Here is an 18,453-nt window from a genome sequence, read left to right as displayed (position 1 = left end):
TGGTAGCCATGCTGGTTAAGTGTGCCTTGAATTCTAAATAAAATCACAGACATTGTCACCAGCAAAGCACCCCAACACCATAACAACTCCTCCTCCATGCTTTAAATACACATGCGGAGATCATCCGTTCACCCACACCGCGTCTCACAAAGACACGGCGGTAGGAAACTAAAATCTCCAATTTGGACTCCAGACCAAAGGACACATTTCCACCGGTCTAATGTCCATTGCTCGTGTTTCTTGGCCCAAGCAGGTCTCTTCTTCTTATTGGTGTCCTTTAGGAGTGGTTTCTTTGCAGCAATTCGACCATGAAGGCCTGATTCACACAGTCTCCTCTGAACAGTTGTTCCTGATTGACTGACCTTCATTTCTTAAAGTAATGATGGACTGTCATTTCTCTTTGCTTATTTGAGCTGTATTTTTCCAAATAGGGCTATCTTCTGCATACCCCCCTTACCTTGTCACAACACAACTGATTGGCTCAAACGCATTAAGAAGGAAAGAAATTCCACAAATTAACTTTTAAGAAGGCACACCTGTTAATTGAAATGCATTCCAGGTGACTACCTCATGATGCTGGTTGAGAGAATGCCAAGAGTGTGCAAAGCTGTCATCAAGGCAAAGGGAGGCTATTTGAAGAATCTCAAATATAAAATATGTTTTGATTTCTTTAACACTTCTTTGGTTACTACATGATTCCATATGTGTTATTTCATAGTTTTGATGTCTTCACTATTATTCTACAATGTAGAAAATATTAAAAATAAAGAAAACCCTTGAATGAGTAGGTGTCCTAAAACTTTTGACCGGTAGTGTATACCTGTACATTATGGACTGAATATTGTACACAAGATAGATGGACATTGTTATTGTCTAACTTCCCATACCTTGAGTGCATTAGTCATGCCCCCGTTGTAAGTTTTCTGCAGCACTGGCTCTGTTATGTAAATGGTGAGTGTGCCCCAGATGTGACTTGCCATCAGGGCCAGCTTTTAAACAGGACTCACCTGCCATTTTCAATTATGCTTCATAAAACTACACTGCTCATAGCCATAAGGACTACAGTTCCCATCATGTACTGACACTGTGTATCGACTTCCAAGCGGAGATGATACTGGACTTGAAGTAAGTAGATAGACTTAAGAAATACTAATTGGACATGTTTCTCTGATCTAACATGTTTATCCAATTTAAATATAACTTCCTAATTTACTAATTACAGTATTAATCTTATCCCTGATTTGATGTGATTGTAGGATTGGCATGTTTATCTGATTTCCTTAATTGGACATGATCACATTATAAACATGAAACCCGATTGGATGCAATCGTTTCGTCAACAGGCTTATCTAAGTCCTGTTTGGGCCAGATGATTAAACTGTGTGTTTGTCTGAGCCGCTATTGGCTATAGCCTGGTGGTGCTCTCTTCCCCAGAGTTCACGCTGTGTTCCTAAAGGCCTGTAATGAAGTGGTGACACGCTCGTTAACGCAGAAAGACAGGGTCTAATGAGGTCTGATTAAAGGCCTGCCAGCCATCTTCACTCTCTTAATTAAATCCCTCATAAGTAGTTCTGCAGACAGACCACTGGACGTGGGCGGTTCAGACAGACGGACGTCTGCGCGTGTGTGCGTGCGTGCGGGCGGACGTGTGTGTGTGTGTGTGTGTGTGTGTGTGTGCAGTGTTTTTAGATATTTTTGTCAAGTATAATTACAAACATTCCATAAGTGTCAAAGGCTTTTATTGACAATTACATTAAGTTTATGCAAAGAGTCAATATTTGCAGTGTTGACCCTTCTTTTTCAAGACCTCTGTAATCAGCCCTGGCATGCTGTCAATTAACTTCTGGGCCACATCCTGACTGATGGCAGCCCATTCTTTATAATCAATGCTTGGAGTTTGTTCGAATTTGTGGGTTTTTGTTTGTCCACCCGCCTCTTGAGGATTGACCACAAGTTCTCAATGGGATTAAGGTCTGGGAAGTTTCCTGGCCATGGACCTAACATTTCGATGTTTTGTTCCCCGAGCCACTTAGTTATCACTTTTGCCTTATGGCAAGGTGCTCCATCATGCTGGAAAAGGCATTGTTCGTCACCAAACTGTTCTTGGATGGTTGGGAGAAGTTGCTCTCGGAAGATGTGTTGGTACCATTCTTTATTCATGGCTGTGTTCTTAGGCAAAATTGTGAGTGAGCCCACTCCCTTGGCTGAGAAGCAACCCCACACATGAATGGTCTCAGGATGCTTTACTGTTGGCATGACACAGGACTGATGGTAGCGCTCACCTTGTCTTCTCTGTACCTTTTGCACAATATCAGTCTGTCCCTGATGTTTTTCCTGGAGAGAAGTGGCTTCCTCGCTGCCCTTGACACCAGGCCATCCTCCAAAAGTCTTCGCCTCACTGTGCGTGCAGATGCACTCACACCTGCCTGCTGCCATTCCTGAGCAAGCTCTGCAATGGTGGTGCCCCGATCCCGCAGCTGAATCAACTTTAGGAGACGGTCCTGGCGCTTGCTGGACTTCCTTGGGCGCCCTGAAGCCTTCTTCACAACAATTGAACCTCTCTCCTTGAAGTTCTTGATGATCCGATAAATAGTTGATTTAGGTGCAATCTTACAAGCAGCAATATCCTTGCCTGTGAAGCCCTTTTTGTGCAAAGCAATGATGACGGCACGTGTTTCCTTGCAGGTAACCATGGTTAACAGAGGAAGAACAATGATTTCAAGCACCACCCTCCTTTTAAAGCTTCCAGTCTGTTATTCTACCTCAATCAGCATGACAGAGTGATCTCCAGCCTTGTCCTCGTCAACACTCTCACCTGTGTTAACGAGAGAATCACTGACATGATGTCAGCTGGTCCTTTTGTGGCAGGGCTGAAATGCAGTGGAAATGTTTTTTTGGGATTAAGTTCATTTTCATGGCAAAGAGAGACTTTGCAGTTAATTGCAATTCATCTGATCACTCTTCACAACATTCTGGAGTATATGCAAATTGCCACCATAAAAACTGAGGCAGCAGACTTTGTGAAAATTAATATTTGTGTCATTCTCAAAACTTTTGACCACGACTGTACGTGTGACATTCAGAGAGTGAATGGTCAAGACAAAATATTTAAGTGCCTGTGAACAATGCTGTTGGGTTTTTCACGCTCAACAGTTTCCTGTGTGTGTCAAGAATAGTCCACCACCCAAAGAACATCCAGCCAACTTGACACAACTGTGGGAAGCATTGGAGTGAACATGGGCCAGCATCCCTGTGGAATGCTTTCGACACCTTGTAGAGTCCATGCCCTGACAAATTGAGGCTGTTCTGAGGGCAAAATGGTGCAACTCAATAGTAGGAAGGTATTCCTAATGTTTTGTACACTCAGTGTATATATGTGCTTACTGTGCTTACATCTCACTGGAACTGCTGGAGCCATTCTGTAGCTTTGTAACAATGGATTATGCTACTGGTAGAAGTTGCTCTCATTCACAGATCTACCTTCCTTAAATCCCCCATTAGTAGGGAGAAAACCCTTAAATCTGTGTCAAGGGCTGCTTCATCCTAGAACTCAATGGATCCCCATCGACCCACTCAATAGATACAACATACTCTCCTAACCACTCCACTGTATCTCCATCTACTCTGTAGACCTATGTCTGTCCAGGTAAGTTTGACATATTGTCAGGGCGTGCTGTAGGTGTAGTGGTGGAATCAAACGCAGGACTCAGAACGATAATCCAAAGACTTGTATTAAAGCCAAAACCAAGGCAAAAAGACAACTGGCCCGCAGGCGAAAATACGCACGAAGGCGAAATAGAAACAGCGCACAAACAGGTGCGAAAATACTCCAGCGCAGTGGAGAGAAGCTCAACCGAGCGAAACACACGACTGACGAAAATCAATTACACACAACACTAGACAAACACAACGAGAAACTTATAGGACACTAATTACGCCCAAACTAGAAACAGGTGTGAAAACAAACAGACAAAAGCAAACGAACATGAAACATACAACGGTGGCAGCTAGAATTCCGGAGACGACGAACGCCGAAGCCTGCCCGAACAAGGGAGAGAGGCAGCCTCGGCCGAAACCGTGACAGTACCCCCCCCTTGACGCGCGGCTCCAGACGTGCGCCGACTCCGGCCTCGGGGACGACCAGGAGGACGCGGAGCAGGGCGCGTCGGATACCCCCGATGGAATTCCGTCAGGAGCGACGGGTCCAAAATGTCTCTCCTCGGCACCCAGCACCGCTCCTCCGGACCGTACCCCTCCCACTCCACTAGATACTGGAGACCCCCCATCCGACGTCTCGAATCCAAGATGGACCTCACGGAGTACGCCGGTGCCCCCTCGATGTCCAACGGGGGCGGAGGAGTCTCCAAGATCTCATTTTCTTGGAGTGGGCCCGCTACCACCGGCCTGAGAAGGGACACATGGAACGAGGGGTTAATACACTTATACTCCACAGGTAGCTGTAATCTATAACATACCTCGTTCAACCTTCTCAGGACTTTAAATGGCCCTACAAACCGCCGACCCAGTTTCCGACAGGGCAGGCGGAGGGGCAGGTTTCTGGTAGAGAGCCAGACTCGATCACCAGGTGCGTACACCGGTCCCTCACTGCGGTGGAGATCAGCGCTCGCCTTCTGACGTCGGAGGGCCCGCTGCAGGTGGACGTGTGCAGCGTTCCACGTCTCCTCCGAGCGCCGCGCCCACTCATCCACCGCAGGAGCCTCGATCTGGCTCTGCTGCCAGGGTGCCAGAACCGGCTGGTAACCCAACACACATTGAAATGGAGTTAGGTTAGTGGAGGAATGGCGTAGGGAATTCTGGGCCATCTCGGCCCAGGGAACGTACCTTGACCACTCCTCCGGCCGGTCCTGGCAGTATGTTCTGAGAAACCTACCCACATCCTGGTTTACGCGTTCCACCTGCCCATTACTCTCCGGGTGGTACCCCGAGGTGAGGCTCACCGAGACCCCCAACCGCTCCATAAACGCTCTCCAGACTCTGGAGGTGAATTGGGGACCCCGATCAGCCACAATGTCCTCGGGTACCCCGTAGTGCCGGAACACATGGGTGAACAGTGCCTCGGCAGTTTGTAGGGCAGTAGGAAGACCCGGCATGGGGAGCAAACGACAGGCCTTAGAGAACCGGTCCACAACGACCAGGATAGTAGTATTCCCTTGGGAGAGGGGAAGGTCTGTTATAAAGTCCACAGAGAGGTGGGACCATGGTCGTTGTGGAACGGGCAGGGGTAGCAACTTACCCCTAGGCAGATGTCTAGGCGCCTTACACTGGGCGCACACCGAGCAGGAGGAAACATAAACCCTCACATCCCTTGCCAACGTGGGCCACCAGTACTTGGCACTAAGACAGTGCACTGTCCGGCCGATACCCGGATGTCCAGAGGAGGGTGACGTGTGAGCCCAATAGATCAATCGATCCCGAACCTCGAGCGGAACGTACTTCCGACCCTCCGGGCACTGTGGTGGACTAGGGTCGGTGCGTAACGCCCGCTCGAGTTCAGTATCGACCTCCCACACTACCGGTGCCACCAGACACGACTCAGGCAGTATGGGAGTGGGCTCCACGGACCTCTCCTCCGTGTCATACCGCCGAGACAGCGCATCTGCCTTGCCATTCTGTGACCCAGGGATGTACGTGATTTTAAAAGTAAACCTGGTCAAGAACATACTCCATCTTGCCTGGCGAGGGTTCAGCCTCCTCGCCGCCCGGATGTACTCCAGGTTACGGTGGTCCGTCAAAATGAGGAAAGGGTGTTGAGCCCCCTCAAGCCAGTGCCTCCACACCTTTAGAGCCTGTACCACGGCTAACAGCTCCCTGTCCCCTACGTCATAGTTCCGCTCCGCCGGACTGAGCTTCTTAGAATAAAAAGCACAGGGGCGGAGTTTAGGTGGCGCGCCAGACCGTTGTGAAAGCACGGCTCCTAAACCGGCCTCTGACGCGTCCACCTCTACCTGGAACGGCAAAGAGGGATCCGGATGCGCCAGCACCGGGGCCGAGGTAAACAGGTCCTTCAGCCTCCCAAACGCCCTGTCCGCCTCGGCCGACCACTGCAGACGCACCGGACCCCCCTTCAACAGAGACGTGATGGGAGCTGCCACCTGTCCAAAACCCCGGATAAACCTCCTGTAATAATTTGCAAACCCCAAAAACTGCTGCACCTCTTTCACAGTGGTTGGTGTTTGCCAATTACGCACGGCCGACACCCGGTCTACCTCCATCTTCACCCCTGACGCAGACAACTGATAACCCAAAAAGGAGACCGACTCCTGGAAAAACAGACACTTCTCTGCCTTCACATACAGGTCGTGCTCCACCAGCCTCCGCAACACTCTACGCACCAGGGCCACATGCTCGACACGGGTAGGCGAGTACACGAGAATGTCATCAATGTACACAACCACCCCCTGCCCCTGCATGTCCCTGAAGATCTCATCCACGAATGATTGGAAAACTGACGGAGCGTTCATCAACCCGTATGGCATGACCAGATACTCGTAATGGCCCGAGGTGGTACTAAAGGCTGTCTTCCATTCATCACCCTCCCTGATGCGCACCAAGTTGTACGCGCTCCTGAGATCTAATTTTGTGAAGAAACGCGCCCCATGCAACGACTCAGTCATGGTCGCAATCAGCGGGAGTGGATAACTGTACTTCACCGTAATCTGATTGAGACCACGGTAATCGATGCACGGGCGCAAACCACCATCCTTTTTCTTCACAAAAAAGAAACTCGAGGACGCAGGGGAAGTGGAAGGCCGTATGTATCCTTGTCTCAGAGATTCGTCTATGTAAATCTCCATAGCTTTCTTCTCCTCCTGAGACAGAGGATACACATGGCTCTGTGGGAGCGCAGCTCCTGCCTGGAGGTCTATCGCACAATCTCCCTGCCTATGGGGTGGCAACCGCGTCGCCCTCGCCTTACTAAACGCAATAGCCAAATCCCCATACTCAGGGGGAACGTGCAATGCGGGCACCTGGTTTGGACTCTCCACCGAGGTAGCCCCTACGGAAACGCCCAAACATCTACCCACACACTGAGCAGACCACTCCATCAGAGCCCTCTCCTGCCACGAAATAGCTGGGTTATGGGTACTCAACCAGGGCATGCCCAGCACCACCGGATACGCAGGAGAGTCAATCAGGAACAGCTGAATCATCTCCTGATGACCCCCCTGCGCACACATCCTAAGTGGCGCCGTGACCTCCCTGATTAAGCCCGTACCCAACGGACGGCTATCTAGGGCATGAACGGGGAAAGGAACATCAACAGGAATAAGGGGAATCCCTAACGCTAAACAAAACTTCTTATCAATAAAATTCCCAGCCGCGCCTGAATCTACCAGCGCCTTATGCTGGGAATGAGGTGCTACCTGTGGAAAACGCACAGGCATACAAAAATGGGCAACAGTGAGCTCTGGGTGAGTGGGGCGCCTACTCACCTGGAGGGAATCCCCAGTGCGGAACCTGTCGTCATCTCCCCTAGGAGGCCATCCCCAGCACCTAGCCGCGGTGTGTCCTCCCCGACCACAGTTGGTGCAGTGGATGGACCCCCTAGCCTGCCGACTCCTCCTCTCTCTAGCGCCAGCGCCCCCGAGCTCCATGGGACATGGCTCGGAGGCGCTGGAGGGTGAAATGGACGGACCCTCCGCAGGACGTCCGCGGGTAGCCAGCAGGTTATCCAGCCTGATGGACATGTCGACCAGCTGGTCGAAAGAGAGGCTGGTGTCCCTACAAGCCAGCTCCCGACGTACGTCCTCTCGTAGGCTACATCTGTATAGATCGACGAGGGCCCGATCATTCCACCCTGCATCTGCCGCTAGAGTACGGAATTCGAGCGCGAATTCCTGGGCACTCCTCCTCCCCTGCCGGAGGAAGACCAGACGCTCCCCCGCCGCTTTCCCCTCCGGGGGATGGTCAAACACCGCCCTGAAGCGGCGGGAGAACTCGTCGTAGGTAATAGTCGCGGCGTCGATCTTCCTCCACTCCGCGTTGGCCCATTCCAACGCCTTCCCGGCCAGGCAGGAGATCAGGGCGGACACGCTCTCATGCCCCGAAGGTGCCGGGTGCACGGTGGCCAGGTATAGCTCCACCTGGAGGAGGAATCCCTGACACCCAGCCGCGGTTCCGTCGTAGGCCCTCGGGAGAGAGAGTCGGACTCCTCGAGGTTCCGGCGCTGGAATGGGCGGACTGGCCGATGGTGCTGGCAGGGAGGGAGGCGGTGGAGGCGTACCCCAGCCTCGGAGGGTGGTGATCACCTCCTGCAGGGCGGTCCCCATCTGCAGGATTTGGTCCTGTTGTTCCCGAACCTGGGCCTCCAGTCTCGTCTGTCCTGCTTCGGCTCCTGCTGATTCCATGGTGGGTGTGTAATTCTGTCAGGGCGTGCTGTAGGTGTAGTGGTGGAATCAAACGCAGGACTCAGAACGATAATCCAAAGACTTGTATTAAAGCCAAAACCAAGGCAAAAAGACAACTGGCCCGCAGGCGAAAATACGCACGAAGGCGAAATAGAAACAGCGCACAAACAGGTGCGAAAATACTCCAGCGCAGTGGAGAGAAGCTCAACCGAGCGAAACACACGACTGACGAAAATCAATTACACACAACACTAGACAAACACAACGAGAAACTTATAGGACACTAATTACGCCCAAACTAGAAACAGGTGTGAAAACAAACAGACAAAAGCAAACGAACATGAAACATACAACGGTGGCAGCTAGAATTCCGGAGACGACGAACGCCGAAGCCTGCCCGAACAAGGGAGAGAGGCAGCCTCGGCCGAAACCGTGACACATATAGATTGTGTTGTGTGTTTGTCCCAGACGGTGAGTCTAACATAGATTGTATATGTGTGTGTCCGTCTGCAGTACAGAGCAGCTAGTGGTGAAGATCCTGAAGGCTGTAGACCTGGCTGCCAAGGACGCCAACGGCTTCTCAGACCCCTACGTCAAGATCTACATACTGCCAGACAGGAAGAAGAAGTTCCATACCAAGATAACACATTTATCTAGCCTGATACCAGATCTGTTTGTGCTGTCTTGCCAATTACCATAAATACCTTGTAAGACAGTGCAAACAGATCTGGGATCAGGCTGTCATTTATTACACTTGTCAGTTTTTTCACACAAAATGGGCTGGTTTTCAGTCCAGTTTGAAGGCACAGTAAAATACTAACCTGAAAAACGTGTAGTTTCGCTCTGATGCCAATTGAGAAATTTGTGCATGCATAACTTGGAGTTCTGTGTGAATCTTCCATTGATGCCTCCCAGAGATTTGTGTAAGCATTACCACAAGAGATTTGTGCGGAGTTTCATTGCCGTTTCTCAAGTTGGGATTTTATTCTAAATTACTGTCAGTAAGACCCGAGTTCCTATTATTATCATTTATAAATGCATAGTCTCCTCCCTTACACATTGGAATTAGCTGATATTTTGTTTAGCCTAATCTGAATAAATATGTTAGGTTGTCTATCAGACTCTCTTGCAGACTCTCTTGTTGACTCTTGTTCTCCCTCCCCCTCTCCCTCTCCTTCCCCTTTCTCCCCTTTCCCCCCCCTATCCCTCTTTCACACTCCCCCTCACTCCCTCCTCAATTCCCCACTCTCCTCCCTTCCCCCAGGTCCACAGAAAAATACCCTGAACCCGATATTCAACGAGACATTCCAGTTCGGCGTGCCCTTGGCAGAGCTGCACTCCCGGAAGCTGCACTTCTCCGTCTACGACTTTGACCGCTTCTCCAGACACGACCTGATTGGCCAGGTGGTAGTGGACAACCTGCTGGACTTCAGTGAGGGCACCGGGGAGAAGCCTGTCTGGAGGGACATTGTGGAGGGCACCGCGGTGAGAGAGAGAGCCCTGCCTGACACCATAATGCCAACGCAATGCCACCACTATGTTAGCATGATGACACCACTATGCCACTATAATTCCACTACTATGCCACTATAATTCCACTACTATGCCACTATAATACCACCATTATGCCACTATAATGCCACTACTATGCCACTATAATGACACCATATATAGTGCATATATTTTCGTAAATTTTTCATACTGGTCCTCCGTGGGAATCGAACCCACAACCCAGGCGTTGCAAGCGCCATGCTCTACCAACTGAGCCACACTATAATTATACCACCACTATTATGACACTAAACCAACAGTATGCCACTATAATGCCACCAGTATGCCACTATAATGCCACCACTATACCACTATAATGCCACCGCTATGCCACTATAATGCCACCAGTATGCCACTATAATGACACCACTATGCCACTATAATGCCGCCACTAAAATGCCACCAGTATGCCACCACTATGCCACTATAATGCCACCACTATGCCACTATAATGCCACCAGTAAGCCACTATAATGCCACCAGTATGCCACTATAATGCCACCACTATGCCACTATAATGCCGCCACTAAAATGCCACCGCTATGCCACCATGACCACTGGCAGTGCCGAGTTAGGAGGAAGCAGGGGAGAGTATTTAAATAGCCTTTAGATCTAGTGCAATTTAACACTTTTATCTTCTTGGGGACATTGAAAGATTGACATGTCATTAATGTACTGTGATGACATTGTCCTTCAGTTTGAATATGCTGCCCGTTTAGATTGTGACACCTGTCATGTCTCTGTGGCAATTATCAATGATGCCTGCTTGATGATTTAGCAAACCAAATGAAAGATGGTGGTCTCTGTTACAGACCCTGCTCTCAGCCTGTGGCTCTTTGGGTATTACTGGCTGAGTGTTTACTACATGTTGGCTGGGTTCCCTGTTTGACCCCTGAACTCTGACCTCTGTGTGTGTGTGTGTGTGTGTGTGTGTGTGTGTGTGTTGTACAGGAGAAGGTGTGGTAGAAATATTTAACTCACAAATATCTCTCAAAAAACCGGAGCTTGTGAATTCAGAATATACTTTATTAAAGCGTAACAAAGCCGAGCTGGTCCATGGAGCAACTGCTTGCCCTGACCCGGAGCTTTCCTTTTATACAGGCACAAATGCATAGTCATGCTTATACAACCTACACAGTTACTCCATTATATGTACATGATTAACATCCTTCGGTGTCACATGTTGTTTACTCACGAGGGCTACGTGCGCTTCTCTAAATGGGGCCTATGTCACTTATCTCATTATATTGGTGGCGTGACTCAAGAAATTATATACATACGCACGTTAAAGAACAATCACACTCTGTATTGACTATATTCACTATTCAGGCATGCATCTGGAGTACAAAGTATAAATTATGTTCATTCTGTTTTACCCTTATCATTTCATAACACATTATAAAACATATCAATTAATACTTAAACATGGTTTACACATGTCATGTCCATAACATACATTTAACCCTTTCCCAACAGCCATCCTCCAAGGACCCTGAGCCACTATGGTTTTTCCTTGTGACTATGTGCATGTGGCTGTGTGTGTCAGGTCATAAGCACAAACAAGTGATAACACTAGTTCCATTGTTACTCCAATCTCCACACAGCCACAACGAGAAGTTTTATCTCCGTCACATGTCATTGACATACCCAGACCAGCTGCGGGGAGTTAGAGGGAACCATTCTTTATCAGAAGCACAGCATTTGCACTAAAGAAATGTCTCTGCTCTGTTTTAACCCTTTAATTGGTTCTTAATCCATAAACATTTAAGGCATATAAGCGTTTCATTCTACAACATATGTACTAGAAAATAAAGGCTGACCTGGGGGAGCTGAACTTCTCTCTGTGTTACCTGCCCACGGCAGGTCGGCTCACCGCCACCGTCATCGAGGCCACCAACCTCAAAGCCATGGACCTCACTGGCTTCTCAGGTGACTGACCTACTGACCGCAGCACACTGACCACAGCACACTGAGAGTCATCTCTTCTGTTAGAAACAGCATAGCAGAAAAACAATACAAAAGTGACAAGACTCGCATCATACATTTTGTATTTCAACTATCACTTGAATGCAATTAGGCCTGCATAAACAGATGGAGCAAACACATCAATTGACTGAATTCATGAATATTTGAATATTGATATGTGACGTTCTGTAAATATTGCCAAAATAAATACTGTTCAACTGTTCCAAACACAGCGAAGTGCCATAACCCGGTTTTGTGGCAATGTTGTAAATACAAGCAAATGCCCAAAATCATGAACATTGTAGTGCTAAAAACCGCAGCGAACAACCAAACGCTTTAAAGTCAATTGCATAATCAATGCTAAAACACAATTGTCCTGGCCTGATTGATGGTAGCTGACGATGATTTAATTAATGAATTCCTAACTAAAGTAATTGAGTTATTAATCTGCCTGTGAGGATGTGATGATCCTGCATTACCACGGTAACAGTTACTAGACTGACGAAACGACACACTAAATTATGAGGCCACACCGTTATTACTGCTTTTATGATTAGGAAATTATCAGAATGCCTAACAAATGTATAAAAAAATTCCACCATAAAATCTAATGGAAACTGTCTGTGTTCTGTAAGTGCTACAACGAATTTGTTATGAGGTGTGAATGAAGGAGTCATGCGCAGGAGGTAAAACACTGAAGTCCAGAGTTTATTCCGTTTACATAAATAAAACGCACCAAGCGTCAAAACGAAACAATCACAAGGGAAATATTCCACCTTGGCAATAACAAATGGAAGAGTAGCTGAACCGAGCTACTCGCTCTCACAATAAACAATCACTCACAAAGACAAGGGGAACAGAGGGAACACTTATACACATACTAATTAAGGGAATGAGCACCAGGTGTGTGTGATTGACAAGACAAGACATGACAAGTGGAGTGATGAGAATGGGATCGGCAGTAGCTAGTAAGCCGGTGACAACGAACGCCGAAACCTGCCCGAACAAGGAGGGGATGCAGCCTCGGCGGAAGTCATGACAGTACTAAGGTGAGGCCATGGTCGTTGTGGAACTGGTAAAGGTTGTAGCTTACCCGCTGGGAGGTGCCTAGGTGCCTTACTCTGGGCGCACACTGAGCAGGAGGAAACATACACCCTCACGTCCTTAGCCAAGGTAGGCCACCAGTACTTCTCGGTCAGGCAGCGCATTGTACGACCGATACCTGGATGACCAGAGGAGGGTGACATGTGTGCCCAGTAGATCAGACGATCACGGATAAGCGCTGGCACGTACTGCAGCCCAGCTGGACACTGCGGTGGAGATGGATCTGTGCGTAATGCCTGCGCTATGTCCGCGTACATCGCCCATACTACCGGCGCCACAATGAATGAGGCCGGGAGTATGGGGGTGTTGTCTCTGGGCCTCTCCTCTGTGTCATACAGCCGAGACAGTTCTTTGTACCCGGAATGTATGAGAGTGTGAAATCAAACCGGGTGAAGAAGAGGGCCCACCTGGCCTGGCGAGGATTCAGCCTCCTCGCTGCCCGAATGTTACAGTGGTCTGTCCAGACAAGGAAAGGGTGTTTCGCCCCTTCGAACCAATGCCTCCACACCATCAAAGCTTGGACAACAGCCAGCAGCTCCCGATTACCAACGCCATAGTTCTGCTCCGCCGGGCTGAGCTTCTTTGAAAAGAAGGCACAGGGGCGGAGCTTGGGTGTTGTGCCTAAGTGTCGGGATAAGACAGCGCCTATCCCTACCTCGGACGCATCCACCTCCACTACGAACGGTAGTGATGGATCGGGGTGAGCCAGTACCGGGGCAGAGGTGAACAGACCCTGCAATCTACTGAAGGCCAAGTCAGCCTCAGCAGACCAGCGGAGCCAGGACGGCCCACCCTTCAACAAGCCCCGAATAAACCTCCGATAGTAGTTGCCAAGGAAGCGCTGCACATCCTTCACCGTGGTTGGAGTCGGCCAATTACGCACGGTTGAAATGCGATCTCCCTCCATCTCCACACCTGTGGTAGTAATGCGGTATCCGAGGAAGGAGATTGACTGCTGGAAAAACTTACTTCTCTGCCTTGGCATAAAGATCATTTTCCAGCAGTCGGACCAGTACCTTGCGAACCAGGGACACAGGCTCGGCGCGCGTAGCGGAATACACCAGGATGTCATCGATGTAGACCACCACACCGCGACCAAGCATGTCCCGAAACACCTCGTTCACAAAGGACTGGAAAACGGATGGAGCATTCATCAAACCGTAGGGCATCACCAGGTATTCATAATGCCCCGATGTTGTGCTGAATGCTGTTTTCCACTCATCCCCTTCCCGAATACACACCAGGTTGTAGGCACTCCTGAGGTCTAATTTGGTGAAAAAAAAGGGCCCCATGCATTGACTCAATCACTGAAGGAATGAGGGGAAGAGGATAACTAAATCGTACCGTCACCTTATTCAGTGGTCGATAATCAATGCACGGGTGGAAACCGCCATCTTTCTTCTTCACAAAGAAGAAACTCGATCCAGATCGCCAGATCATGGTATTCATGGGGAATGCGCACGGTGGGGTTACCGTCTGGACTTTCCACCGTGGTCACACAGACGGAAACACCTAGACACCTACCCGGACACTCACGTGACCACCCCGTAAGAACCCTCTGCGGCCATGAAAAATTGGGGTAGTGAAGGGCTAACCACGGAATACCTAAGACTACAGGGTAAGCAGGAGACTCAATAATCAAAAAAGTGATCTGCTCAACGTCTCCTGTGTAATCATGGTGACTAGTACAGTAACCTCCTTAACCAACCCGGACCCTAATGGTCGACTATCAAGTGCTCTGATGGGGAGTGGAATGGATAGGGGAACCAATGAAATGCCTTGACGGCGTGCAAATGCCCTGTCCATAAAGTTCCCAGCTGCGCCTGAATCGACTAGCGCCTTACACTGGGAAACTACCAGGTGATCGGGAAAGGAGATAGATAAGGTACAGTGTGCCGCAAAGGGCTCTGAACAAGTTTGGGTGTTCGTTACCTGGGGTGATGCATGAGTACCCTGCCTACCGCCTCCAGACCCAAAAGAACGTTGACTGCGACGTGAGGTGGATTGTCCCTTCGTGCCACCAGAGTGGCACTGTCGCTGTCCTCCTGCGCTCTCTCGACCGGCGGCTCCCCCCAGCTCCATCTGCTCGGGGTCAGAGTCGTCCGGAGTGGGAACGGGCAGACCCCTACCAGGATGTCCTCTGGCTGCTAGCAGATTGTCCAGCCGGATGGGCATGTCCACCAGGTCGGAGAACGATAGCATGGCATCACGGCAGGCTAGCTCCCGTCGGACGTCCTCCCTTAGGTGGCACCGGAAATGATTGATTAGGGCCCGCTCGTTCCACCCGGACCCTGTGCGGTCCTCGTCCCCTGCCTCAGATGGACCAGTCGTTCGCCCGCCTCTCGACCCTCAGGCGGGTGATCAAAAACGGCCCAAAAGAGGCGAGCAAACTCCCCGTAGTCCTCCAACGCGGTACCTCCCTCGTTCCACACCGCGTTGGCCCACTCCAGGGCTCTCCCACAAAGGCAGGAAACGAGGACGGATACCTTCTCCCGCTCCAGTGGCGCCGCCTGATGCTGGAGAAGTACAACTCTAGTTGGAGCAGAAATATCTTACATCGCGCTGCCGTCCCATCAAACGCCAGTGGCCGGGATATCTGGATCCCTCCAGGGGCTGGGGTGTAGGTGGCTGGATCCGGTTGACCAGCTGGTCTCGATAGATCGGGTCCTCTCTTCTCCAGGCGTTGTACTACCTGAAGAACCCGATCCATCGCTTCCCCCAAGCTGGCCAGCATCGAGGAATGCTCCTGGAACCTTGTCACAACTCCAGGCATGCGGTCATCTCCTGCTGACTCCATTCAGCGGGTGAGTGATTCTGTGATGAGGTGTGAATGAAGGAGTCAGGCGCAGGAGGTAAAACACCGAAGTTGAGCGAGTAGCTCAACCGAGCTACTCGCTCTCACAATAAACAATCACTCACAAAGACAAGGGGAACAGAGGGAACACTTATACACATACTAATTAGGGGAATGAGCACCAGGTGTGTGTGATTGACAAGACAAGACATGACAAGTGGAGTGATGAGTAAGTAAGCCGGTGACGACGAACGCCGAAACCTGCCCGAACAAGGAGGGGAGGCAGCCTCGGTGGAAGTCGTGACAGAATTAGAGCGGCAGTTTGTATTCTGTGGTAATTGAAGTGAATCCACCTGTTTTACTTTGGCCTTAATCCGTCTTGCCCAAGGTGCCTTGATTTGTATGCCTTTCATGTGTTACAGACAGATGCCTTGGCGTGGAAGTATAATTTGTTAATAGCCTGCTCAAGGTTCTTCTCTTATCTTTATCCCTCTCTCTCTCTCTTTCTTCCATTCTCTTCCTCTCTTTCTTTCTCTCTTTCTCTCTTTTTCTCTCTCTCTCCCTCCCTCTTTCTCACTCTCAGACCTGTATGTGAAGGCTTCTCTGATATGTGACAGCTGCAGGCTAAAGAAGAGGAAGACATCCAATAAGAAGAATATGTTGAATCGCACCTACAACGAGGCTCTGGTCTTTGACATCCCCCATGAGGACATCGACAGGGTGTCAATTGTCATCGCTGTCATGGACTACAGAGGGAAAAAAGTATTTGATCCCCTGCTGATTTTGTACGTTTGCTCACTGACAAAGAAATGCTCAGTCTATAATTTTAATGGTAGGTTTATTTGAACAGTGAGAGACAGAATAACAACAAAAAAATCCAGAAAAACGCATGTCAAAAATGTTATAAATTGATTTGCATTTTAATGAGGGAAATAAGTATTTGACCCCCTCTCAATCAGAAAGATTTCTGGCTCCCAGGTCTCTTTTATACAGGTAACGAGCTGAGATTAGGAGCACACTCTTAAAGGGAGTGCTCCTAATCTCAGCTTGTTACCTGTATAAAAGACACCTGTCCACAGAAGCAATCAATCAATCAGATTCCAAACTCTCCACCATGGCCAAGACCAAAGAGCTCTCCAAGGATATCAGGGACAAGATTGTAGACCTACACAAGGCTGGAATGGGCTACAAGACCATCGCCAAGCAGCTTGGTGAGAAGGTGACAACAGTTGGTGCGATTATTCGTAAATGGAAGAAACACAAAATAACTGTCAATCTCCCTCGGCCTGGGACTCCATGCAAGATCTCACCTCGTATTGCCCAGCGACAGCCCCGAAACCTGAAGGATCTGGAGAAGATCTGTATGGAGGAGTGGGCCAAAATCCCTGCTGCAGTGTGTGCAAACCTGGTCAAGACCTACAGGAAACATATGATCTCTGTAATTGCAAACAAAGGTTTCTGTACCAAATATTAAGTTCTGCTTTTCTGATGTATCAAATACTTATGTCATGCAATAAAATGCTAATTAATTACTTAAAAATTATACAATGTGATTTTATGGATTTTTGTTTTAGATTCCGTCTCTCACAGTTGAAGTGTACCTATGATAAAAATTACAGACCTCTACATGCTTTGTAAGTAGGAAAACCTGCAAAATCGGCAGCTTGTTCTCCCCACTGTACATACCCACATACATACACATACATATCCTTTAAAAATATATATATATTTCCCTTTATTACTTTCCAACCCCGCCACCCTTTCCCTACTTGGAGTAAACTAGTGAACAACAATGCTTAGGCCTCTACTTCCAGTTTATACTTACTATCTACATTTTATGGACACAGTCAATTTTACAATAATTACATTTTGTTTGTTCTTTCTCCTGAACTTCTTCTACTCTCAACCTCTCCGATCATTTTCATGATGTCCATCCGGTTTGCTTCTATATGCCATATCTTTCTAACTGTGCTCCTTCACAAAAGCTCCCAACCTACAACCTATACACTTATTTTGGACACAGCATGCCTACATTATTAGTTATCTTGTTATTGTTTGTTGTTAGTTGTTATTAGTCCCATCCTTCAATTCCATTCAACACCTCCCATCTGTCTTTTAACACCATCCATATAGGATTTCTATTTGCCATATATATTTCAACTGTACTGTGATGTCTTACAAAAGTTCTGAACCTTTCTATTCTCATTGTTTCTACAGATTGTGAATTGAAAATAAACATTTTTGCTAATAGTATTATTATGTTATTGATCGATTGACTATGACTTTTCAGATCACCCAGTAGTGCTATCTGCAGGGTTAGCTCCAGGTAAATATTGCAATCCTTTAGCCATTCCTGGACCTGTGTCCAAAAACAAGCTACAAATGGAAAGTACCAAAACAAATGATCTAATGATTCTGTCTCTTCGCAGCAAAATCTGCAGAGCTGGGAAGATTGTATCCCCCATATAAATAATATTCTATTGGTAGCAAGAATTTTATATAATAATTTAAATTGAAAGATTTAGTTTTGAATCCGGTGTCGTTTTGCGTATCAGTTCATAAACACTATGCCATGGGATCGGTACGTCAAAAATATCTTCCCAACTATTTTGCAATCTATATGGGACGGCTGTCAATCCTTTGGTCCTTAAATTAAACTGATATACTTTT

At 48.5% G+C, this 18,453-nt stretch overlaps 2 protein-coding genes across 2 annotated transcripts in view; both read left to right on the top strand.

The window, feature by feature from the left end:
* LOC311149340 (mediator of RNA polymerase II transcription subunit 25-like) overlaps positions 1–18,453 on the top strand; it is a gene marked incomplete at its 5' end in the record, with an annotated part of 100,679 nt that overhangs the window by 54,320 nt on the left and 27,906 nt on the right. The window lies entirely within an intron of this gene.
* Positions 1–18,453, top strand: part of LOC311139484 (synaptotagmin-C-like) — a gene marked incomplete at both ends in the record, with an annotated part of 61,166 nt that overhangs the window by 28,851 nt on the left and 13,862 nt on the right. Inside the window, 5 exons of the mRNA XM_084174367.1 lie at positions 8,883–9,041; positions 9,285–9,292; positions 9,634–9,854; positions 11,726–11,849; positions 16,367–16,568. Of these exons, the coding sequence (XP_084030493.1) occupies positions 8,883–9,041; positions 9,285–9,292; positions 9,634–9,854; positions 11,726–11,849; positions 16,367–16,568 (714 nt within the window). The remainder of the gene's footprint in view (positions 1–8,882; positions 9,042–9,284; positions 9,293–9,633; positions 9,855–11,725; positions 11,850–16,366; positions 16,569–18,453) is intronic.

The sequence above is a fragment of the Coregonus lavaretus genome, assembly GCF_964263955.1.
Source record: "Coregonus lavaretus genome assembly, chromosome: 2".
Lineage (NCBI taxonomy): Eukaryota > Metazoa > Chordata > Actinopteri > Salmoniformes > Salmonidae > Coregonus > Coregonus lavaretus.
Note: the sequence above shows the minus strand (reverse complement) of the source record. Positions and strands in the feature narration are given on the sequence as shown.